Here is a 24,171-nt window from a genome sequence, read left to right on the forward strand (position 1 = left end):
AAACAAAGCACAACACTTTGTACTAATCAATGTAAAAGGTGTACTCTTAGAGATCGTTTTAATTTTTTACAGGAAGAATGTATTTCGGGCGGGGGCGGGGGCGGGGAATTCAAGGAAAAAAAAACCCTGGGACTGGAACGCTGGGAGGCAGGATAACAGAGACGCCTCAGAGAAGAACTACGCTTCCCACGAGGCTCTGCGCTGACTGCCCCCGACAGGCTCCGCGCGCTTTACGCGCCAGCTTTGGCCTCAGCCTTCAGCTGCAGAGTCGTGACGGACTATGGAGAATAGCTACGAGGAAACCATCGACAAACGCCGCGTCCACCTGCGCCCTGATACGCTGCGCGATCCCGCCCCCGCCTCGCTGCACCTTCTTCCCTGCGAGGTCCCAGTTAACCGGCCCACGCCGGTGGGGCGCTTCTTCACCCCAGCCATCCGTATGGGTCCTGACGGTGAGCGCTCGCGGCCGGACTACGGCTCCCAGCAGCCCCCGCGCCGGCATCGCGCTCTCCTCCGCCAGGAACGGCGCCAGGCCTCCTGGGGATCGTGGTCCACCGGAGGCGGCGGGAGGCCCGCTGCCGGGCTTGCTCCCTTAGGCCTGGATCAGACCCTCACTGAGGCCCTCCCTGCGCCTGCCTCCTCCAGGACTAGAAGCGTCGTTTCGAGGCCGTAGTCTACGTGGCGAGGAGGTGGTGGTGCCGCCCGGCTTTGTGGGATATGTGGTGACAGAAGAGAAGGCAGAGGTGTTGATGGGGAAGCAGGATGATCACGAGCGACAGGAGCAGGAACTGCTGGAACCCCCAGAGGCGCTGGAGCGGGACTGCGTGAGCACTAGGGGATAGGGTTGGAAGGGAGCGCGGGTGGGAACCGCAGCCCGGATGCTGAGCCGGGGCCCCTTCCCGTCCCCAGGACCGCTTTATGGGAGCCACAGCCAGTTTCAGCAGCTTCACCGTGTGGGGCCTAGAATCTATCCCTGGTCCGGATGCCAAACTGCGTGGGGCCCTAAGCTGGCCCAGCCTCGCTGCAGCGGTGAGTAGATGGATGGGCTTTCTTCCCAGGCTTTATCTAACACCGCCCCCGCCCCGCCCCGCCGGAGTTAATTTGGGGCTGGGGCGAACCTTGGGGCAGATGGAGACCCAGTCTGACTGGAGGATTAGACTGGGTAGGGACAGCATGGCTTCCTCAGCACACTTCTCTGGCCTTCTAGAAGGGCTATGATTCTGAATATCTGGGCCACCAAGTCACTATACTGCAGAAATCCAATAATAGAGGTGATTCCTGTTGCAGATTCACGCACAGGTACCCGAAGACTGAGAACCAGAGCTTGACATTGAAAGCCACCGAACCCCAAACCCCAGGAAACCTCTTCTTCAGTGTGAAGCCAGAGTCCTTCACCCAATAAAGGAGCTTTTCACAGAACCTGTGAGTCTGCCAACACTGCCCCTTCTCCCACAAGAACCTTCCGTAGCTCTGACCTCTAGAACCAATTTATTGCCAGGGGGCAATGGGGCAGAAGAGGCCAGAATTTTGCAGCCAGTTCCCACCACACCCCAGCTCCTACTTTACAAAAGAAATTTGTACAGCCGCCAGTCCTCTGTACAAGGTACCCCCACCCCCATCTCACTGTACACAGCTGCCTGGCTCCCTCTGGTCCCTGGTTCACAGCAGGCCTGGGCCTGCAGCCATTTGACCGCAGAGCTGCCGTGAGCCCTGAGCTCGCCTTGGTGCTGGGCACCAGCCGGCCTTGACCAGGCCCGTCCTCTCCTTCTGGAGTGGTCCTCAGCCCTGTCTCCCTTGGTGTGCCTCTTGGAGACCCCGCTGGGGGCGGGATGGCTGCCAGCTTCAGTTCTGCTGCCTTTGCCGGCATTCCCAGGGCAGTGTCCGGTCACCACTTTCCCCTCTTGCTCCAGTCCTTGGGAGTGAAGTGCAGACACTTGGAGTCGATCCGAAGAAGCCGTTTGAGCATAGCCCGTTCGTGCCCATCCACGATGTCTTCCGACAGGGTGAGGATATACTGGCCCTGGACAGGAGATGGGGCCAGGCAGGTCAGCCCACGCAGGCCTGCACTCGGCATCCCTGCACACACCTGTCTCCCCCTGCCTGCCTCCCTACCTTGTAGTAGTTGATGAGGTTGAGGTATTGCAGAGTAGATATGACATCCTCCTTCTTGATGCTGGTAATTTCACTGATCTCACTGTGGGAGGGCAAAGATCAGATCCCCCGGGGGCCTCCATCTCTTCCCCAGGCCCCAAGGAGTGAGAAAGCCCGAGAACAGAAGGTCATGCCATGCACCCCCGGGTAGGCAGGGCCAGGCTCACTTGATGGTGATCTGTGGCCTCTCCCCGCTCTCTGACTTCAGCCCCATCAAGATCTCCAGGATGGTCTGGGACCAGTAGCTTCGGTAGGACAGGAGGCCAAGGTCCGAGAGGGGCTTCTCAGGGGTCCCCGTTTTCCCTTCCACTTTGGAGAGTTCATAGCCTAAAGCAATGGAGCAGGAGGAAGTGTATAAACGATCACAGTATTATGTCACTAGTGTCTTAAGAACGCAGACTACCGGGCAGACTGCATGGTCCTGTCTCGGGCCTGCCACGTGGTGGTTCTGTGGTCGGGCTATGTGGCTTGTCTGTTCGGTGCCTTAGTTTCATCGTAAAGGACTAGCACGCCTACTCTTCAGCTGTGCGCTGAAGCTACAGTCACCAGGAGCCAGCAAGGGCTTACAGGTGGGACAGGGAAGTGCAGAGAACGGCTTATGGAATGAAAGTGCCTCCAGTTTTCCTCGGTCCTACCAGACTCTGTCTGGGTGTATGAGGAGAAGAGTGGGCCAGGCCCCACCTCTAGTCCAGGCCTGAGGATGCTCAGATTCTCAGTCACAACAGTCCCCCAGCTGTGAGCAGAGAAGAATCAGCGGCTCTAAGACCAGGCTGGGTGGCTGGGAGGAAGTAAGCAGTGATGCCAAAGCACTTCCCAGTCAGAGGAGGCCATTCCTCAGCTGTAACTGCCTTTGCCAGGGCTCTCGCCCTCCCAATTCTACTGCTCTGCCCTCCTCTACCCGGGTCACCACTGGGCACTGGCAGGCAGTTCCTGGTGAGACCCTCAGGCCCTGCAAAACCCTGAGTGGTTTCACATCTGTTGGACAGAGTCTTCATTTTTCCCATCAGGGCCCTGAGATGTCTCCACTATTTCTAGAAGCCCTTCACCCTCAGTCATCACAAGCCTTGTGTTGGAGTGTAGCCTTTCTGCTTTCCCCTTGATACGTCTTTATTAGCCAGTCTGACCCTCTTGCCCAGCCTCCTGTGACTTCCACCTAACAGCCTGGTGGGGAGTACAGAGAGGCCTCTGCTTTGGAGGCAGGAAGCAGGGAAGAGAGAAGGGGCACACTGGAGTTCTCACTGAGCTTTGCTGGGCCGGCATGCAGAGTCCTGACCGATCAGCTGGAGGCCATGCTTGCCTCCTTAGCGACAGGGACTCCTGGCCCCTCCCAGTGAACACCCCCGCCCTCAGAAGCTGCCTGGACTGGTGCTTCTGGTATCCTATCTGCTCCTGCCAGGCACAACGAGCACGTCTCCTTGGTGGCCCCACACACATCCCGTCTCCACTGGGTCTGAGCTCCAAGGCTTAAGCTGAGTTTCCTAAGCATCCTCCTGCCCTGCCAGGCAGAGGACTTCCTGAAGACATGACGCAATCTTGGCATCTTTCTACCAATAAAATTTCTCAAGGTGACCCGTGATCAAGTCAGGCCTCCACGCCTTCATCAGGGAGCCAAGGCTCCCTCCTCATCTCCCAGGTCAGAGCTTGGTTATCCCAAGGGTGCAGTGAACGGTGAGGTGAACAGAATGAGGGGAGGAGGCTGGGCAGTGAAGGGGACCTTGGGGGCCAGTGTGGAGTTCATATGTGACAAGGGGCAGAGGCCAGATCCCCTGTGAATCATGTTGATGTGACATCCACTGTCCGCAAGGCTCAGGTGACAAGTGGGGAAATGAGCCACAGGTCCTTGCCTAGCAACGTGTACAACTGCACAGGACCAGACAGCTGAGCAAGAGTGGCTCACTCAGCTTCTGCCCATGGCCCTGGGCAGGGGCTGATGAGTCAGGCTGAGTGGTGCTCAGCACCATGGCCAAGGAACTATGAGGGACTGAGAGCCTAGTGCAGACGAGCAGGGGAGTCACCCCAGAACGGAGAGAACCTTGGGAGGGGCCCACCTTTATTTCTGGCCAGTTTCCCCGGTGACTGGACTGCAAAGGCCAGAGCTGGGAACATGGCAGCCCCGTGTGTCCGTATGTGCAGCCCCGGGGCCTGGGCCTGCCTGCTCCCGCCCCGACCCCGGGCCAGCAGCGTGAGTACTCACTGAACTCGATCAGCAGCTTGCCATAGCCCCGGCGCTGGTAGGGGGGCAGGGTCAGGATGCAGGCCACGTTGTAGTCTTCCGTGGACTCCTTTTCCTGGAAAAGCCAGGCCGGAGTGAGCGTGAGGGGAGGGACCCAGCTCAGGGCGGGACTGAGGGACCGCCTGCAGGAGCGCTCACCTTGGAGAAGTAGCCCACTATATGGAAGCCCTTGCAGTCGTACTCTGTCATGACGTAGAAGAGGAAAGGGTCTGTGTCATAGTACAACGTCTTGTGATCGAGGAAACACTTAGCCAGAAGACACAGGTTTTGGGAATAACTCTGCAAAAGACAAGGTCTGTCACCACCCCGGGTAGCTCTCCTGGAGTGTGGCCGTCAGGCTGGTGTCAGCCTGGAGCTTCTTTGTCCCCCAGGCTGAAAGGGGTAAGCCTTCCTCCCTGAGGCCTGAACCCATCCATGGGCCAGGCTGTCCCTAGGCATGAGCCCTTCTCAGCGTGCAGGAGCCCCTGCCCCAGCTGTGACGGTGTTCAGGCACCGACCTCCGGTGAGCTGGGCAGGTGTGCCCCTACTCCCCGCACCTCCACCTCACTAGCCTGGAGGCCTCCACTGCCCTCTGCCAGTTACCAGTCAGCAAACTGATGTGTGACCAGGAAGACTGACCAAGGCTTATGAGAAAAGCTCTGCCTGTGTGGCAGTCTCAGGAGTCCGGCTGTCAAAAAGCCACAGTACTCTCTTCCCCAGTCACACGTCCTGAAAACACATCGGCTTGTCTACAACATGGGTGAAGAAGTCTGGGGTCTCTCAAGGGCTGGCCCAGTAAAATTCATCTTGCTACTGTACTCCATGCTCACAACTCTCCTGCATATCACCAGAGGCTTTTTAAGCAGCTGCTAGGCTCGGAGAAGGCAATGGCATCCCACTCCAGTACTCTTGCCTGGAGAATCCCACGGACGGAGGAGCCTGGTGGGCTGCAGTCCAAGGGGTTGCTAAGAGTTGGACACGACTGAGCGACTTCACTTTCACTTTCATGCACTGGAGAAGGAAATGGCAACCCACTCCAGTGTTCTTGCCTGGAGAATCCCACGGACAGGAGCCTGGTGGGCTGCCGTCTATGGGGTCGCACAGAGTCCGACACGACTGAAGTGACTTAGCAGCAGCAGGCGTGGCCACTTGGGATACCCAAGCCCGCACCTAACACAGTTAACGGTGGTTAAAATAGCATCTTTCTCTTAAGCTCCCCCAGCACTCAAGCCAGAGCTCTCTCCTGCCAGTCAGTGATTGTCCTTCCCTCCCCACCCTCCAGGACCCAGGGATGGAGGCCTTTCACTCTTGAAGGTCCTTGCAGGCTACTCCCTTCTTCCTCCCCACAGCCAGAATAAGGCAGATGTGAAGCCCCAGACCTGTAGCGTTCCCCCTTCCCAGCTGACCTCAGTCCCACCACCTGAACTCTGTCCTTGTAACAGAGCCTGCCTTCATCCTGTCTGCACTCCAGCTGGAAGGACAGCTCTTCGATGCTCGCTGTCTGCACAGGCACACCTCACTTTACTGGCTTTCAGAGATTGCTTTTTTAACAAAGGTTTGTGGCAAACCCTGCCTTGAGTTATCAGTGCCATTTTCCCAACAGCATTTGCTCATGTTGCATCTCTGTCACCTTTTCATAATTCTCGCAATAATATTCCAAACCTTTTCATTATTATTGTATTTGTTACAGTAATCAGTGATTCTTGAGGTTACCACTGTAATTTTCTTTAGATACTGTTATTGCACCCTTAGTAGACTATGGCACAACATAAATATAACTTATATAGTCTGGGAAACCAGAAAAACTTGCGTGACTGCTTTATTTCAACGTTCACCTTATCACAGTGGTCTGGAACTGAACCTGCAGGGTCTCTGGGCTTTGCCAGGACACCCACTCCTGCCCTTCAGAACCCACTGCTGGGGATTCCTGTGCCCACCCTACCCCTGTGTCAAGGTTCAGAGGTTACCTCCTCTCTGAAGCCTTGCTGATCACCCCAGGATCCTGACAGCCCACTTTTCTCATGAAACATATCACAGTGGGATCCAAACTGCTACTGGCCTGTTTGTCTTCCCCTGTGAGCTCTCAGAGAACAGAGATTTTGTCAAATTCCTGGTCACTCTGTATCTACCAGCACCCGCCCTACGGCAGGAATGCAGTAAATGCGGTGAAGAGATCTGTCAGCTGTAACGGTCAGTGTCTTCCTGAGCTGGAAGCAGCTACTCACTCGACTCCCCCAGACTCCCGGCACCAAAGCCTTCCCACTGCCCCTCGGCCACTGACCTTGTTCTTACGTCCGTCGATCTCAAAGAAGGAGATGGTGCCCTTGCGGTAGATCTCGTTGCCGGGAGGATGTCGCAGGTCACACTTGGTCTGAGGAAGACAGGAGAATCAGGCACAGGGGCTGAGGTGGGGGGTGGGGGCTGCTCGGAGGGTGACCCCTGGGATTCCCCATACCAAATGACGCTGCAGACACTTGAGGCTTCGGCCATACTTGAGGCAGAACTCGCAGAGGTAGAGGACAGGCAGCGCGGTGAGCTCCTGAGGGTACGGGGAGAAGTACCAGGGCTTGAGGCGGTGCCGGCCCAGCTCAATGCACTCGATGTTCTTCATCCGGGTGACGATGTCGTCGTGGCTCCGGTCAGATACCAGGCTCCCAGTCATGCGAGGAGCGGACGGGATTCCATCTGAGCTGTCCTGGGAGTCCTGCCCAGGGCCCGTGAAAGATACCAGGTTACAGAAGACAACTCAAGCAGCACACTCTACAGCTCACAGCCCTTCCGCAGGCTTCCGTGTCCACCTAACAGTGGCCCCCTTAGGAGGGGCACTGTAATCCCCATTTGCCAACTGAGGAAACCAAGACTTGGATGGTTTTCACCTGGAAGGTGAAAAAGAGCGCCTAGTGCGGGACCTCAATCGGTGCCGCCTCACTCCTAATTCCATCACCCTTTCTGCCCAGTACCCCTTGTTCATTTTTAAAGCAGTCACTAAACCCCGTGCCCTCCTTATGTCCCCTTCATTTCACCCAGCTTCCCTCCTCCCCCCAGACCTACCTCATCAGTGCCCAAGCAATTCGATTTCCGCTTCCGCCCCGGCTGAGCTGCCACTGCCCTCCGGGCTGATCCATTCTGCAAATGATAGGGGAGGGACAGAAGGGGTGGCTGTGAGGTGAGCCCAAAAGGGGCTACCAGAGGGTAGGAGGGCAGAAGAGATGGCTTGGGGGACTCACCTGGGGGAAAACTGAGGCCGGGGCAGTCTCGCTGGGCACTGGAGTTGCTGGTGAAACCACCTCCACCTTCCGTTTCTGCAGAGAGAAACCAGGACAGGTGGGTCAGAAGGTAGAGAAGGCGGGACCTGAGAGGAAAGCAAGGTCCCTGGAATTGCTGAGGGTACCGTTGAGCGGTGGTTGGGCTGCAGGCAGGAGCTGGAGGAGAGCGGCTGGTCAGGCTCGCCACCGGGAATGGCCTCCCGCTCCTTGGGCAGGTTGAAGCGGAGTGTGATCTGAACCGGGATTGGCAAGGTCTTCCCGCTGGCCTGGGCGGAGGCCGGCTGTAGAGATAGGTCCAGGGTCTTCCTCTGGGGCTGGGTTGGTGGTGGGATGGGGAAGGGGAGTAGGGCCCCCTCGGCATGGAGTGATCAAACCCCACCCTCTGCCCTCTCAAGGACACAGGTACAGTCAGTGGACTCTGGAACTACATCTGCAGTTTGGCCCCCATCCTTTACAAGCTGAAGCCAGGGTGGGAGGGCACAGCCTCTCGCCCATCTGGGAGCCACTGAGGCCAAGAGATTTTAAAAGTAGGCAGGAGAGAAGAGGTGAAGCAGGGGACCTACTCACCACCTCTCTCTCTGGAGAGCCGGGTCGGGACCCAGGAAGCCCGTTCTTGGTGGGGGTCTTGGCCTCTTTCTTGGGGAACTGGATCTTCTTCAGGTCCAGCCGCTCGTGGGTCACCCATTCATCCAGGCGTTTGTTGACTGCAGCAGTGGGTATGGCTCAGGAAGGAGTGCCAGAGGCTGCCCCCCAACCCTCCAGCCCCACCTCATCCCGGTCCAGAACTCACAATCAATGTAATGGACGTAGAAAAGCTTCCGGCCACTGATGTCCTTCACGCTCAGAATCTCAGCGAGTGCTGTGGGAACAGCAAAGGCAAGGGCCTTAGACGGGCCAGGCCATGAAGCTCCACCCTCCTACGACCCGCACTCCACCACCAGGCCCGAACCCTAAAGCCCCAGCACTTGGAACCGCTCTCACAAGCCCCGGTTAGTCACCAAGTGCCATCCCCTCTTCAAGCCCTGCCCTGTCCAGTTCTAAAGGCTAAAAGCCACGCCCCTCCTGAGTATCTGCGCCCCGCCCGCTCCAGAATTCTAGAGGCCCCACCCCCTCCCCGGGGTTCGGTTGACTCTCCCCCCGCCCCTCGCCCTCAGGTTCCTTAGCCCCGCCCCCCGACGTCACTCACGCCACTCATCTTCGTTGTCCTGGTTCCGCCGCAGCACGGGCAGGCGGCAGCCCTCGATTATCTCCCCCTGGGGAGACAGCGCGGCGCCAGGGTCGGCTACTGGGGGGCCTCGGGCTCTACCCACCTCCCCTGGCTCCCTCCGCCCCGCCCCGGGCACCGGACTCACCACCTCCGCCATCTTCCCTCCCTCCACTGCCACTTCCGGCCCCTCTGGGAGCCGTCACTTCCGGGATTGAGCACGTTGTGGGCCCGGTCTTCCCCGAAGCGGCTTTACGAGACACCGCTTAAGAGACACCGCTGCCCAGCTTGCTGACGGAGCTGGCCAGTTTGGCTGGCGGGGGCATAGGTTGTTTTAAGACTCAGGTCAGGTCCTGGGTGGAATCCCCATAACGTGTGCAACGATTGGAGGAAAACTGAGTCCTTCACGTGACGCTCACCGGGTGCGACACCGGTCACGTGGGACTGGTGTTTGTGCCTAGCGGGCGGCTGCTTGGGCGTCTCCTAGTGGCGTCAAGGCTGCGTCGCGGGGAGTGAACTGCGCGTGCTCGGCTGGGGGATTTAGGGGCGGATTTCGAGAAGTGGGCGCCAGGATCCTCTCAAGTTGTGGACTTTCTTAGGGTTGGGGGCTCACGGAAGAAGGTTTATAGGTTTGTTGTTTTGTATATTAGGTTGCTAATTATACGAGTTGGTATTGTTCGGACGTCTAAGTCGTGTCGACTCTTTGTGACCCCCGTGAACTGCCAGGCTTCTCTGTCTTTCCCTATCTCCCGGAGTTTGCGTAAACTCATGTCCATTGAGTCAGTGATGCTATCCAACCTTTTCATCCTCTGCCCTCCCCTTTTCTTGCCCTCAGACTTTCCCAGCATCAGTGTCTTTTCTTCTCATCAGGTGGCCAAAGTATTGGAGTTGTCATCTTCAGCGTTAGTCCTTCCCATGAATAATCAGAGTTGATTTATTTTAGGATTGATTAATATATTATTCATTCATACATTCAACAACTTTAATAATCTGCTACCGTGTCCCATGCATTTATCTAGGAGCCTGGGATACATCAGTGAATAAAATAACTTGCCGCTCCTGGAGCTTGAATTCTAGGAGGCTGAGAGGGAAAAGAGGGGTGTGGATCACAAACAGTAAATGTATTTTTTAAATAAATTATCTAGTCTATTAAAGAGTGATAAGTGTTTTGGGAAACAAGCAACAACAAGGAAACACACACGGTGCAGGGAATGAATAGCTAGGCAAACTATGGCCTGCAGATCAAATCCAATCCTATTCTAGTTTTCCTGCACTCAGTGGGCAAAGATTGGTCTTTATACTCTTTTTAAAGCTTGCTGCTAAGTCACTTCAGTCGTGTCCGACTCTGTGTGACCCCATAGACGGCAGCCCACCAGGCTCCCCCGTCCCTGGGATTCTCCAGGCAAGAACACTGGACTTTAAAGCTTGGGGAGACATAAATAGAATATTTCATGATACATGGAAATCATGAAATTCAAATTTCAGGGTCCATAAATAATGTTTTATTGGAACATAGCCACCATCTCATTCATTGACATTTTGTCTATGACTCCTTCCACGTTAAAGCTGAATGCCCACAAAGCCTAAAACATTTACTGTCTGGCCATTTACAAAAAATGTTTGCCAACCCATGCTTTATCTTCTATTGTGCTATCAAACAGGGCGTCTCTGGTGGCTCAGTGGTAAAGAATCTGGCTGCAATGCAGAAGACACAGGCTCAATCCCTGGATGGGGAAGATCCCTTGCAGGAGGAAATGGCATCCCACTCCAGCATTCTTGCCTGGAGAAATCCATGGACAGTGGGATCTCGAAGAGTTCAGGCAGGACTGAGCAACTAACACATATCAAATACGAAAATAGGTTCATAATGTGTATGTTGTTCTGTGACCAGCTTGTTCATTTAGTAGCATAAATCGAACACTTCTCACATTCTAGAGCACTATTTTAATGGCTACATAGTGTTTTGTTGCTTATATGTACCTTATCTGCCACAACCAATTTCTTCTTGTTGAATATTCAAGTTCCAGATTTCCCATCTTACAAACAGTGCCACAAAGAGCATCTTGATACATACAGCTTTTCACATATTCATCCCAACATGTTAGCAGTTTCATTCTCTGCCCCCTTATCAAAGTCACCAGTGACCCCCATATTCTTCATCCAATGGCCACTTCTCAAACCTTTTGTCCGTGGCATTTGGCATGGTTGGTTACTTCCTACCTTGAAACTCTCCTGTCTTGGTTTCTAGGATACCAGGCTTTCCTGATTTCTTTCCAGCTTTCCCATTGCTCCTTATCTCCTTTATGGGTTGCTCCTCTTGTCCATAACCTCTAAACCTTCCCAGGCCCCAGGTTCGGTCCTGAACTCCACCTGTATATCCACAATTACTCCCTTCATGATGCCCTAGAAGCTCATGGCTTTAAATACCATTCACATGCTGAGGTTTCTCAAATTTATACCTCAGTATTTAGTTACTTGGCTTACTCCCTTACCTCATTCAAGTCTTTGCTCAAATGTCACCTTTCCCTTTAAGTCACCCCTGACTTCCCCAGTTGTCTGCTCATCCCCCACCACCTCCCCTCCCCTCCTCTGCTTCAGAGTATTCAGTTGTCAGATCATGTCTTCTCCTTATTTGCTTGTTACTGTCTTTCCCTCACTAGAATGTAAGATCCATGAATTGCAGTATTTATGTGGTTTGCCCAGTGCTATTTTCCCAGCCTCCATACCGCCTGTCTCATAGTAGGTATTCAGCTAAACTGTCAAATGGATGAAGAATGGGGAGCCAGAGATGTGAACTGACATTTGCTGCCAAGAGCGATCAGTCTTGTAAGTTGGGCTCTCCCTGGGACTCGGGAAAGACAGCTTGAGGTGGGGGCCCAGGCAGGGGTCTCAGAGCATCTGATAAGTGACCTGCAGTTGAAAGTGGGGTAGCGTTGGCTGGGAAAAGGGGTTGGGACTGTTTCAGGCAGTGAGGACAGCAACAGCAGAGAGAAAAGAAACACTTGGTGATGGGACTTCCCTAGTGGTCCGGTGGTTAAGACTCTGTACTTCCACTGCAGGGGCCACTGGTCAGGGAACTAAGATCCCACGAGCCACGTGGCCTGGTCAAAATAAAAGAGTTGGTGAACAGGTCATCGGGCATGCACCATTATTCACTGAGCACCCACTGTGTGCCTCCCCTGTAGGAACAACTTGAACAAGTAAAGATGAGTCCCCTGCTCTAGTGGGTCAGACATGAGCAGCTGACAACTCAAAGCATAAAGAGCCCCTTCAGACAGCGGTAAGTACTGTGACAATGTGGAAATAGTGTGAGGAGCTGGTCAACTGGGGCCTCTCTAGAAGCTGTCACGCAAGATTCCTGCCACAGAGAGTCACACAGTGTCCCTCGCCAGCCGCTTCCAGAGGGAATGTCTCCATCCATGTGGATCAAACACATGTGGGCTTCAGGATGGTCTCATCTGGAGACTTGATGAAGTCACCAGCAATGTGGGTTCTGTGTTTCCGGTCTGGCCTCCACAGGTTAGTCTCCTCCTACATTCAAGGTGGCCCCTTCTTATAGTCACAGCACAGCTGCCCCGGTTCGCTCTAGAACTGGCCAGTTCATGGCCAGTTAGGAACTGGGCCGCATAGCAGGAGGTAAGCGGCAGGCAAGCCAGCGAAGCTTCCTCTGCAGCTTCCCGTCCCTCACATTTCTGCCTGAACCATCCCTAACCCACCCACCCCACTCCCGGTCCATGGAAAAATTATCTTCCATGATACTAGTCCCTGGTGCCACGAAGGTTGGGGACCACTGCTCCAGAGCCTACATGTGTCCAGGGCCTTGTCTGTGGAGAAAAGCTGTGGAAGGAAAGCCCTAGGATTGAACCATTTGGGGGCATGTGCCTCTGCCGCAGCCAATGTCTGTGACCAGGATAATTCTACTGGTGTACACAAACCACGGCCCACCAGCAGGGGTGGGGGTGGGGTGCAGTTCAGTGTATCCCAGGAGAGAGAACCTGGGTTGGGGTTGGGGGATGGGGGGAGTGATGATCCAGGAATCAGAAAGCTGGCCAATCCTGGCCTTTTATGGCACTTTTGTAAGGAAGTCAGGTTTTGCTTTAAGAGGAGTGGGAGTCAATGGGGTATTTAGAGCAAGAAAATTAAGTATTGGATAGATGAAGATGTGGTACATATGTACAATGGAGTATTTATTTTAGTGAAGTTGCTCTTGAGAGTCCCTTGGACTGCAAGGAGATCCAACCAGTCCATTCTAAAGGAGATCAGCCCTGGGATTTCTTTGGAAGGAATGATGTAAAGCTGAAACTCCAATACTTTGGCCACCTGATGCGAAGAGTTGACTCATTGGAAAAGACTCTGATGCTGGGAGGGATTGGGGGCAGGAGGAGAAGGGGACGACAGAGGATGAGATGGCCGGATGGCATCACTGACTTGATGGACATGAGTTTGAGTGAACTCCAGGAGATGGTGATGGACAGGGAGGCCTGGTGTGCTGCCATTCATGGGGTCCCAAAGAGTCAGACATGACTGAGCGACTGAACTGAACTGAACTGAACTAGTGAAGTTGCTCAGTTGTGTCCAACTCCTTGCAACCCCATGGACTGTAGCCTATTAGGCTCCTCTGTCCATGGGATTTTCCAGGCAAGAGTACTGGAGTGGGTTGTCATTTTCTTTTCCAAGGGATCTTCCCAACCCAGGGATTGAACCCAGGTCTCCCGCTTTGCAGGCAGACACTTTATTGTCTGAGCCACAGTACTCTAGAGGTTAGGACAATGGAATATTACTCAGCCATTAAAAATAATGAAATAATGCCATTTGCAGCAACATGGATGGGCCTAGAGATTATCATACTGATGAAGTCAGAGAAAGAGAATTATGGTATATATCTTGTATGTGGGGCTTTCCAGGTGGTGCTAGTGGTAAAGAACCCACCTGCCGCCTGCCAAACAATGCAAGAGATATAAAAGACATAGGTTCGATCTGTAGGTGGGGAGGATCCCCTGGAAGAGGGCATGGCAACCCACTCCAGTATTCTTGCCTGGAAAATCTCATGGACAGAGGAGCCTGGCAGGCTGCAGTTCATAGGGTCACAAAGAGTCGGACACAACTGAAGCAACTTCGTACACAGCACACACACTTGTGTGCAGAATCTAAAAAGAAATTATACAGATGAGCTTATTTACCAAACAGAAATAGACTCACAGACTTGGAGAACGGACTAATGGTTACCATGGGGGAAGAGTCAGGGGAGAGGATAGTTAGGGAGTTCAGGAGTGATACATACACATTTTTTAAGATGGATAACCAACAAGGGGAGAAGGCGATGGCACCCCACTCCAGTACTCTTGCCTGGAAAATCCCATGGACAGAGGAGCCTGGTAGGCTGCAGTCCACGGGGTCGCTAAGAGTCGGACACGACTGAGCGACTTCACTTTCACTTTTCACTTTCATGCATTGGAGAAGGAAATGGCAGCCCACTCCAGTGTTCTTGCCTGGAGAATCCCAGGGACGGGGGAGCCTTGTGGGTTGTCGTCTATGGGGTCGCACAGAGTCGGACACGACTGAAGTGACTTAGCAGCTTAGCAGCAACCAACAAAAACCTATCGTACAGCACAGGGAACTCTGCTCAATGTTATGTAACAATCCAAATGGGGAAAGAATTTGAAAAAGAGGAGATGCATGTATATGTGTAACTGAGTCACTTTGCTGTCCACCTGAAATTAACACAACATTGTTAGTCAACTGTACTCCAACATAAAAAGTTAAAAACAAAGAAAGAACATAATGTATCTGATTAAAGGTTCAAAGATGGCTGAGGAAATGACACTTCTGGGAACAGGATGTGTGTAGTGCCTGAATGTAGCTAGAAGGTTCTTGCTGCTACAGGGGCAAGGACTGACGGTGGCTGCAGACTAAGGTATGGCCAACAGTGTGGTGAGGAAGCAGGCCTGGCGGGCACAAGAAGGCAGGGGCTGGCAGCCCTCCTGGGCCCCAGGTCTCTGGGCGCCTCGGATCCTGAAGAATGAGAACCCTCATTCCATAGTCTCTTTGGAAGAGAGGAACACAGACATCTGTTTTCCAAATGCATGTGCTATGGTTGTGCTTATAAGATCCAGACCCATCGAAATGCTGGCTGAATTCAAAGTGGGAGTAAAGAAACACTTCCTCTAAACTGCACTAATGATGTGTGAGAGATTGTTTTTTAATTAATTAATTTATTTATTGAAGGATAATTGCTTTACAGAATTTTGTTGTTTTCTGTCTTGTGATCTTGAGAGCTGAAGGTGTTTCTTCTGGGTAAGAGCTCTCTGGCTCACGTGTTTTCCAGCACAGAGTTGTCATAGCAGGTGGGCTGTGATCCGGCTCATGGCCTTTGTGGAACGTTCCCTGTCAGTGTCATGGAAGCAATGACTGGTTCACGGGAAAGAATCCAAGGCAGGAAGTGGCCGGGAAGCTGAGCCCCACCGAGCTCAGAGGCTCTCTCATTGAGGAAAATGGGCTTGAGCTCTCCTTGAGATCTCAGGAAATCTAAAGGAAAACAAGTACATGAGACAAAACTCAAGTGTTCAGAACGATACCTTTCTGACCCAGAGAAGGCTTAAAAAAAAAAAAATCCATGAACACAATTCATTTTCATTAGCTCTGGTTTTCAGAGAGGGCTTTTTTAAAAGTGCATTTTCTGGGACACCCATTAAAAAAAATTTTCTTTAAAAGCTTGCCATGAGCTGTACTTTTGGGAGTAGGAAAGGTGAATGCTGGTGGGGATGGGGCAAGGAACGAGGGCAGCAGGGGCCCATCATGGAAGCTGGTTTGTGGCCATGGGAGAGGAGAGGCTATAGCATAAACCTTCTTCTACCAACTAGGGGACTTACCGAAGTGCATGAGGAATGACTGCCAGTGTTGTTCTAGATTGACAAGGTGTTAATTTCTCAGTAGATTGGAACTTTAAAAATAAGAAATTGGGACCTCCCCATGGTCCAGTAGTTAGGGCTCTGCGGGCCTGGATTCAGTCCTTGGTCAGGGAGCTAAGACATCACAAGCTGCACAGACAAAAAATAAACGAAAAAAAAATTATTTAAGCGTTAAAGCAAACAAACATTAACAAAAACGTAGGGATAAAGGCTGCTTGCCAGGGGTTCCTAGGCTGCCGACTGGGCCTGGGACTCCTCAGCGTGGATGGCAGCAAGGGTAGGAAAATACCAGCTGGGCTGGGCGGTTGGCTGGTCATCCCAGACTTCAGGGGCACCTTCTGCAGAGGTTGGGGGGAGAAAGTCAGGCTGTGTAGGGGCCAAGGAAACGGAAGCAGCACATTTGAGATTGCATGAAAAGAAAACATTTGAAAGGAAAAAAAAATTTTTAATATGAGTTGTTGTTTTTTAGGGAGAGTGATTAGAGGGGAACCAGAGGGGGCTGCACAGATGAGAAAGGGCCTTTCTTTAAGACATGCATCAGGACTTCCCTGGTGGCACAGTGCATGGGAATCCACCTGCCAGTGCAGAGTGATTTGACACAGGTTCGATCCCTGCTCTGGGAAGATCCCACTAAACCCTGTGTGTCACAACTACTGAGCCTGCGTGCTGCACTTACTGAAGCTTGTGCGCCTAAAGCCCGTGTTAAAGTCACTCAGTCACGTCCGACTCTTTGCGACCCCATGGACTATACAGTCCATGGAACTCTCTATACAGTCCATGGAATTCTCCAGGCCAGAATGCTGGAGTGGGTAGCTGTTCCCTTCTCCAGGGGATCTTCCCAACTCAGGAATCGAACCAGGGTCTCCTGCATTACAGGCAGATTCTTTACCAGCTTTACCAACTGAGCTACCAGGGAAGCCCACACTCCCCAACAAAAGAAGCCACTGCAGTGAGAGACCCGCGCACGGCAATGAAAAGCAGTCACACTCACCCCAGTGGAGAAAGTGGCACTCGCAGCAACAAAGACCCTGCACAACCCAAAATAAATAAATTATGTAAAAAAGAGATGAGATGTGCATGCATTATAAATCGGAGAAGGCGATGGCAACCCACTTCAGTACTCTTGCCTGGAAAATCCCACGGACGGAGGAGCCTGGTAGGCTGCAGTCCATGGGGTCGCGAAGAGTCGGACACGACTGAGCGACTTCACTTTCACGTTTCACTTTCATGCATTGGAGAAGGAAATGGCAACCATAACAGGAAACAAAAGAATAAGCTTCAGATAAACTGGAGTTCTTACCTCCCTGGAGGTGGAGCAGCTCCAAGACTGGTCAACTCTGTGACTCAAAGATGGCGCCTTCGCACACCTGCTCAGTGTCTTGGCTTTGTTTCCAAGAGGATTCCCCTCGGGGCAGCCCAATGCTTGCTGCAGTCACTGGGCCACACGCTCTGCTTTCACACCCCCTGTCTCCAGGGGGAATGCATTCTTGGCATTTCTCAGGAAATTTGTGTTTGCTAAATCCTGAGAAGGGCTGACATCATGGGTGTAAGACCAGTGCAGCCAGGGCCCAGAGCTTAGAAGGGTCCTGCACTTAGTTTAATGCTCTGTCATTGACATCTTGAAAATTCTTAATTTTTGAACACGGGGCCCTGCATTTTCATTTTGTATCAGGCCCCACAAATTTCATGGCTGGACTTGATTCTGAAAAAAAAAAACCAGGAAAAAAAAGGTATTATAACTCTGCCTCAACAGTTAAGGCTTAACGATTCTGCTTCAGAAGAACTCACCAATGTCAGTTAAAAACAAAAAGCAGAAGTAGGACTATGAAAGCGAGAAGTCATGATGAAGTCAGTCCTGCTTCTTGTATTAATGGCTGTTACCATATGTGAGTCATGGTTCATGGTCCTAGCTAATAACAGTGAGTCATTTTTTGTTAAGTTATGGTAAAATACACGTCGCCTAAAATTTACCATTTAACCATTTTTGAGTGTGCAGTAGTGACATTGTCATTCACTTTGTTGTGCAACTATCTCAACTTTCCGTCTCCAAGTCTCTTCACCATCCCCAACATAAACTCTGTACCCACTAAACACTAACTCCCAGTGCCCCCTTCCCAGACCCTGATTGCCGGTTTTCTGCTTTCTCTCTCTAAGAATCTCACTGCTCTACGCGCCTCATACAAGTTGGATCATAGAATATCTGTCCTTTTGCATATGGCTTGGGCTTCCCAGGTGGCGCTCAGTTCAGTTCAGTTCAGTCGCTCGCTCATGTCCGACTCTTTGTGACCCCATGGACTGCAGCACGCCAGGCCTCCCTGTCCACCAACTCCCAAAGTTTACTCAAACTCATGTCCATTGAGTGGGTGATGCCATCCAACCATCTCATCCTTTGTCCTCCCCTTCTCCTCCCGCCTTCAATCTTTCCCAGCATCAGGGTCTTTTCAAATGAGTCAGTTCTTCACATCAGGTGGCCAGAGTGTTGGAGTTTCAGCTTCAGCATCAGTCCTTGCAATGAATATTCAGGACTGATTTCCTTTAGGATGGACTGATTGGATCTCCTTGTAGTCGGACTGCTAGGAAGTGGCGCTAGTGGTGAAGAATCCTCTTGCCAGTGCAGGGGACACAAGAGACGTGGGTTAAATCCCTGGGTTGGGAAGATCCTCTGGAGGAGGAAATGGCAACCCACTCCAGTAATCTTGCCTGGAAAATTCCATGGACGGAGGAGCTTGGCTGGCCATAGTCCATGGAGTCGCAAAGAGTTGAAAACAACTGAGCATGCGTGTGCACACACACACACACACACACACGCACACACAATTTCACTTAGAATAATGTTTTTAAAATTTGTCCATGTTGTAACATGTATCAGAATTTCATTCCTTTTTAAGGTTGACCAGTTTTCCATATGAATGAATCATTCTGGCAACTAAAATATAAATGAATAAATTTATAGGCTTGCATTCTTTATACAAATTTTGTGAATAGTGTTCAAGAAATAACACCTTTTGGTTCTTAATTTGGTCATTTCACCAAGGGATTTTGTGTAGTTCTGCTAATCTTGCTATAAGACCCAAATGTTACATTATTCAAATACTACCCAACAGTGTTCACAGTAGCCTAGTATTTTAAATATTCATGGTAGGCTACAGTTCTTTGTGACTACTTCAAGATGAGAGAGAGAAAAAAAAAAGATGTGGATGTTATGTAATACTCCAAAAGGAAACCAGAAACTGATCTGAATTAACAGTATTGATTTCAACAGCAAAACCAAAATCAGGACTAGTAGACAAAACATTTTCCTGATTAAGGAAGTGAGCTTTCACAAAGGAATGCGTACTCCCTAGTTGAAGACGCTTGTGGATGCCCATTCAACAATTTGACCAAGATCGATGCAAAATGAAAGAAAAATTTTTCCATCTGGAATATTTGTTATGAAACAGTTATCAACTTTGTATGTTTTATCTTTTCATTTTAAGAATGGTAATTCTAAATGTTAAATGTATCCAGTATTATTTCTCAATCATTGGCTTCTAACTTACATTTAATGTGTTTATTTCCTTTTATTCTTTTCTTTTTTCTATCGGAGGTCTGAATCGGATAGAGATTATTTTTATTTGTCATTGACATAGTCTTATGATGTATTAGTTCATAATAATAAATGTTTGAATTATTATTATATCTTTTTTTACAGAAACCTCAGAAACTTTTAGTACGTATGTTCAGTCATTTTTATTTTTTTCCAGTCATTTTTATTTGAAATCATATGAAGTATTAAGAAAAATGCTGTAAAGATTAACTTATGGTTTTAGCAGGATCATCCATGGGGAAGGGGAAGAAAGAGAGAGAGGATAACAGAGAAAGAATAAGAGAGAGAGGGAAGGAGGTAGAGAGACTCACCCTCTAGAGCTGGAGACAAAGTAAGGACTGTTGGCTTTCAAACCATGTCCTGGACTCTATCCTTTCCCCCATCAAGCTCTCTCTTAGGCCGGTCCCTGCTCTTTCTGTCTCCCCCTCCATTATGCTTTCTCGGATCAGATGCCTCTTCCTTCAGGAAGACCTCCAGACCTCATAGCCCCAGTTACTTGTCAACCAATGACATCTACTTCCCTCCTGGCTTCCTCAAACTCAGCCTTCATGGGGCCAGGGGCTGTTTCTGCATCATCCATCCCTATTTTCCCAGAGCCAGCCAGGTGCCCGCACAAAAGAGACTGTCAGTGAACACTTCCTGGAGGAATGAACCTGATCCTGACGTCCCCCTCAGGTTAGGTGCTGTACCCATTTAACAGGGGAACCACGAAGGCTCAGAAATCTGAGGACTCAACCGAGCCACGGAGCCAAGCATTAGCAGAGACATCATTCAAACACAGGCCCTTCCTTCCAGTCCAGTATCCAAACCCTTGGCAGCCTAGCTCCAGGAAATTCAGAGCCAGTGGGGCAGACACCCTGGGACCCAGATCCCCCACCTCAGCAGAGAGACTGGGGGCATGGTCTGAGTGGCTACAGCAGCACTGGCTGGCAAGCAGGAGATCCTGAAGTGTGCCATCTTAAAGTTTATCTGAAATTTTCTTATTCTACTTTGGCAGAGTGGACTTTCACTGTTGTTGTCAGATAGCGTTAATTGGTGCTTACTCTATTTGTTCAAATAAACACACTTTGGCAGGTCTTCCGAGCGGTAGGTTAACTTGAGCTCTGCCTAAAACACTCTCCTGAAGATGGAGGGCTTGTGAAGGCTTTTCAAAAACTTTTTTTTTTTTTTTTTTTTTTTACCATGTCCCATCACTTGCGGTATCTTAGTTCTCCAGCGGGGAATCGAACCTGTACCTCCCTACGATGGTAGCACGGAATCTTAACCACTGGATTGTCAGGGAAGCCACTCAAAATTTTTATTTCATGTGAAATTAACTTTTTTTTCTTAAAAAGATTTCTATTCTCTGATTAGACACAAACATTATAAAGTCCTGTTTATCTCCTGCCGTGTCACCATCCTTTACTGGCCACATACAAAGTAGCTAGCAGAGAGAAAGGCCCACGCTTCTACATCAGCTTCAGGGATTTGGGCTTGAAGGGTGTGAATAAAGTGCTAGGGGAAATGGGCCTCTGGTCAGGCTGAGCAACCTTCTTCAAGAAGGCACCTGCCTTCCATTCTACTTGTCACCAGCACAGGAGCTCCATCTACATTCCACCTCTTTAGAAGAGTTTCTGTGTGGAAGCACTGGAGAGATACTCCTTGCTCTGTCACAGGGGTAATGATGGTTACACCTACAGATGATGCCCATGCAGGTCGGGTACCATATTCAGTACATGGTGAGCATCCAAAAATCAATAGGTCTTATCCACAAATAGCATGGTTCAGTGTTCTCAATATCCCACTTTTGCCTGCCGTTGCAAAACTGCAACATATCCGGAGGAGACACTGCTCTGCCCCTCTCCGTCCCCTCCATGTTCTCTGTGCACAGGGAAGGCCTCTCATGCATATGCCTGCAGCTCTGACAGAGACCTCCTGGGACCACAGGAGGGTATCCAGCCCGTGCATAGGGAATGCCGGAAATGAACGCCTCCAGAAGCTACTTCTCAGCCAGTAACTGATGGGAGAAGGAGAATAAACACCCAGCTCCTTGCCCCTAGGGTGCGATCACCCCAGTGCAAGGCAGATTTTTTAGTTTGAAAATTTTTTCAGATGTGTCACTTATCTAAAATTTTACATAAATGCCTATATGATCTTTGATGGTTAATTTTATGTGTCATCTTGACTGAATCACAGGGCACCTAGTTATTTGAGGAAACCTTATTTCTGGGTGTGTCCATGAAGGTGTTTCTGGATGAGATTAGCATTTGAATCAACAGAGCTAGTAAAGAAGAGGGCTCCCCTCACTGTGGGGGGGTCTCCCTCAATCTGTTGGGCCAGAATAGAACAAAATAGTAGAGGAGGAGAACTGGCTCTGTCTGACTGTGTGAGCTGGAACATCAGTCTCCAACCGCAGACTAGAACTTTCACCATTGGTTCTCAGACCTTCAGATTTGGCTAGAACTAGACCACTGGCTTTCCTGGGCCTCCAGGTTGCAGACAGCAGATGGTCGGATGTCCCAGCCTCCCTTATCATGTGAACCAATTCCTAATCAGAGAAATAGAGGAAGAGAATTATATATAATAAAATATGAAGTGAAAAAATGTGCAAATGTTAGTTGCTTAGTCATGTCCAACTCTCCATGACCCCATGGACTATAGCCTGCCAGACTTCTCTGTCCATGGAATTTTCCAGGCAAGAATACTGGAGTGAGTTGCCATTCTCTTCTCTAGGGGATCTTCCTGACCCAGGGCCTGAACCTAGGTCTCCTGCATTGCAGGCAGATTCTTTACCATCTGAGCCACCAGGGAAGCCCATGCAAATATGAAAATATGAATATATATCTATACCTACTATTGGTTCTGGAGATCCCAATGAACACATGGTCATAATCCATGTTTTTTATACGGTCTAAATTTTCCTTTGTCCTTTTTCCTTGACTTCTCCCTCACTTCACCCGTATTTCCCACCAACACCCCCCATAACCCAGATTAACACTCCGCTATGTATCCTCTCATATTTTATCAATACTCATAATCAAGAATAAATCTATATATAATTGTAAGTATGTGCAAATGTATATTACAGGATGTGGGTTTTGTTTTGTTTTCTCATTTCTAGAAGTGTTTGTACCAAATGCACCTTTGCACTTTTCTCACTCAGCAATACTTCGTGGAACTCTCTTCAAGTCAACTGATATTGCTGTAATTCACTCTTTTTTAATGGATATAATATCCTACAGGTGGAACTCAGCTACCTGTATGTTATTGCTTTGGTCTTGGTTGAATGCCAATATGAATATTGCTGCAATAAATCTTTCATAGTGTCTAAGGGTTGGAATTGCTGGGTTGAAAGATATAAGAATTTTGTGTTTTGCTAAATATTAGCTGAGTGCTTTTTTTTAAGTAACATATCTCATTTCCACAAAAAATGCATGGAAACTTCTGTTTCCCTGTATCATCTTCAGCCAACAGATGCTAAAGTTCTAAATTTTTGCCAGACTAGTTAGCAAAGCAGCAGAACTATATCCTTTTAATTTGCATTTCCTAACTTTTCAGTTTAATCATCTTTTCCTTTGCCATTTGGAATTTTCCTTCTGTGAATGCCTCTTTATATGCTCAGTTCATTTTTCCATCGAGTTCTTTGTCCTTGATTTGTAGAGCAATAGTAAGCTGCTGGGCCCCTAGGGGCTCAGAGGGTAACGAATCCTCCTCAGTGCAGGAGACCGGGGTTTGATCCTAGGTCAGGAAGATCCCCTGGAGAAGGGAATGGCTACCCACTCCAGTATACTTGCCTGGAAAATTCCATGGACAGAGGAGCCTGGTGGGCTACCATCCATGGGTTTGCAAAGAGCCAGACACAATTGAGCAACTAACATATACACATATACTGTAAGCTGCTCTTGCCTTCTGCTTTGTAAATATTTTTCTTCCTTTTTTGAAAAAATATTTTATTGACCACACTGCACTGCACTGCAGGTGGAATCTTTGTTCCCTGACCAGGGATTGAAACCACGCCCCTTTGCATTGGAAGCTTAACCACTGGACTTAACCACTCCACTTAACCAGTGGAGTCTTAACCACTGGACTGCCAGGGATGTAACTGTAAATATTTTTTTCTAAATCTGTTCTCTGTTTCTTTGCTTTGTCTCCAGCATCTTTTGGCGTTCATATATTTACATTTTTAATTGAGTCAAATATGCCTATTATTCCTGTCATAACTTCTAGGTTTCCAGTCTTGGTTAAGAGAGTCTTCTCATTTTTAAAATTTTCTTACAATATTTTTATTATGTTAACAAAAAACATAATAAAAATCTTGTAAGAAAAGGAGAAGAGGGGGGCAGAGGATGAGATGGTTAAATAGCATCACTGACTCAATGGACATGAATCTGAGCAAACTTGGGGAGATTGTGAAGGACAGGGAAGCCTGGTGTGCTACAGTCCATGAGGTCCCAAAGAGTTGGACGCGACTTAGTGACTGAACATAACAACAACAACAAATTTATTACATTTAAGAGTTAGATCCTTCTGGAATTTATATTTTGGAGACTAGCATAAGAGATAGAGCCAGTTGTATTTTCTTCTGGGTGGGTAGTGAACTTTGTGCTGGCACCTGCCATTACTTAGTACAGCCCCTTTCTGCTAAATCGACACTCGGCATGTGTCATATATTAAATCCTAAAATAGATAGGAACCCAACTTGATATTCTTAATTCAGCTGCATAAATCTGCAGGTCTAATTCTTTCCCAATACCAAATTGCTGTGATTACAGTGTTCTTACAGTGGCTCCTTCTTGAAAAGTGAGGCCCCTTCACGATTCTTTTTTGTATATTTTCACTAATCCCAGACTTGTATTATTTGAGAT

The 24,171-nt window shown here is 49.9% G+C and overlaps 2 protein-coding genes and 2 long non-coding RNA genes across 8 annotated transcripts; 2 read left to right on the forward strand and 2 right to left on the reverse strand.

The window, feature by feature from the left end:
- The first annotated feature begins 213 nt into the window (after nt 1-213).
- On the forward strand, nt 214-1,419 carry RNASEH2C (ribonuclease H2 subunit C). The gene is made up of 4 exons (XM_086384839.1): nt 214-452; nt 646-824; nt 910-1,029; nt 1,288-1,419. Exons 1-4 carry the CDS (start codon nt 281-283, stop codon nt 1,312-1,314), a joined length of 498 nt encoding a protein of 165 aa, XP_086240965.1. The 5' UTR covers nt 214-280; the 3' UTR covers nt 1,315-1,419.
- Nucleotides 1,420-1,471: 52 nt separating this feature from the next.
- KAT5 (lysine acetyltransferase 5) lies at nt 1,472-9,012 on the reverse strand. Of its 4 annotated transcripts, XM_086384835.1 has the most exons (14): nt 8,982-9,012; nt 8,816-8,882; nt 8,420-8,488; nt 8,197-8,333; nt 7,755-7,910; nt 7,591-7,665; nt 7,415-7,489; nt 6,819-7,067; nt 6,645-6,734; nt 4,523-4,663; nt 4,346-4,439; nt 2,319-2,478; nt 2,113-2,194; nt 1,472-2,020 (listed from the first exon to the last, which is right to left on the reverse strand). In XM_086384835.1, the coding sequence occupies exons 1-14, from the start codon at nt 8,991-8,993 to the stop codon at nt 1,886-1,888; spliced, it is 1,542 nt and encodes a 513-aa protein (XP_086240961.1). In that variant the 5' UTR covers nt 8,994-9,012; the 3' UTR covers nt 1,472-1,885. The 4 variants fall into 4 exon arrangements, with proteins under 4 accessions (XP_086240961.1, XP_086240964.1, XP_086240960.1 ...); XM_086384838.1 differs by lacking the exon at nt 7,755-7,910; XM_086384834.1 differs by having other exon boundaries at nt 8,816-9,012.
- A 257-nt stretch (nt 9,013-9,269) lies between these two features.
- LOC147341874 (uncharacterized) lies at nt 9,270-12,972 on the forward strand. Its single transcript, XR_015157944.1, has 3 exons — nt 9,270-9,462; nt 11,577-11,659; nt 12,019-12,972. It is a non-coding gene; the product is annotated as an uncharacterized LOC147341874 (long non-coding RNA).
- A 2,056-nt stretch (nt 12,973-15,028) lies between these two features.
- Nucleotides 15,029-17,527, reverse strand: LOC147341875 (uncharacterized). 2 transcript variants are annotated; one of them, XR_015157942.1, is made up of 3 exons: nt 17,042-17,527; nt 15,703-15,870; nt 15,029-15,358 (listed from the first exon to the last, which is right to left on the reverse strand). It is a non-coding gene; the product is annotated as an uncharacterized LOC147341875 (long non-coding RNA). The 2 variants fall into 2 exon arrangements; XR_015157943.1 differs by lacking the exon at nt 17,042-17,527 and adding an exon at nt 16,733-17,017.
- Between the last annotated feature and the right edge of the window lie 6,644 nt (nt 17,528-24,171).

This window comes from Bos grunniens, chromosome 29 (genome assembly GCF_055505025.1).
Source record: "Bos grunniens cultivar Pamir isolate PY7600 chromosome 29, Bosgru_T2T1.0, whole genome shotgun sequence".
Taxonomy (NCBI): domain Eukaryota; kingdom Metazoa; phylum Chordata; class Mammalia; order Artiodactyla; family Bovidae; genus Bos; species Bos grunniens.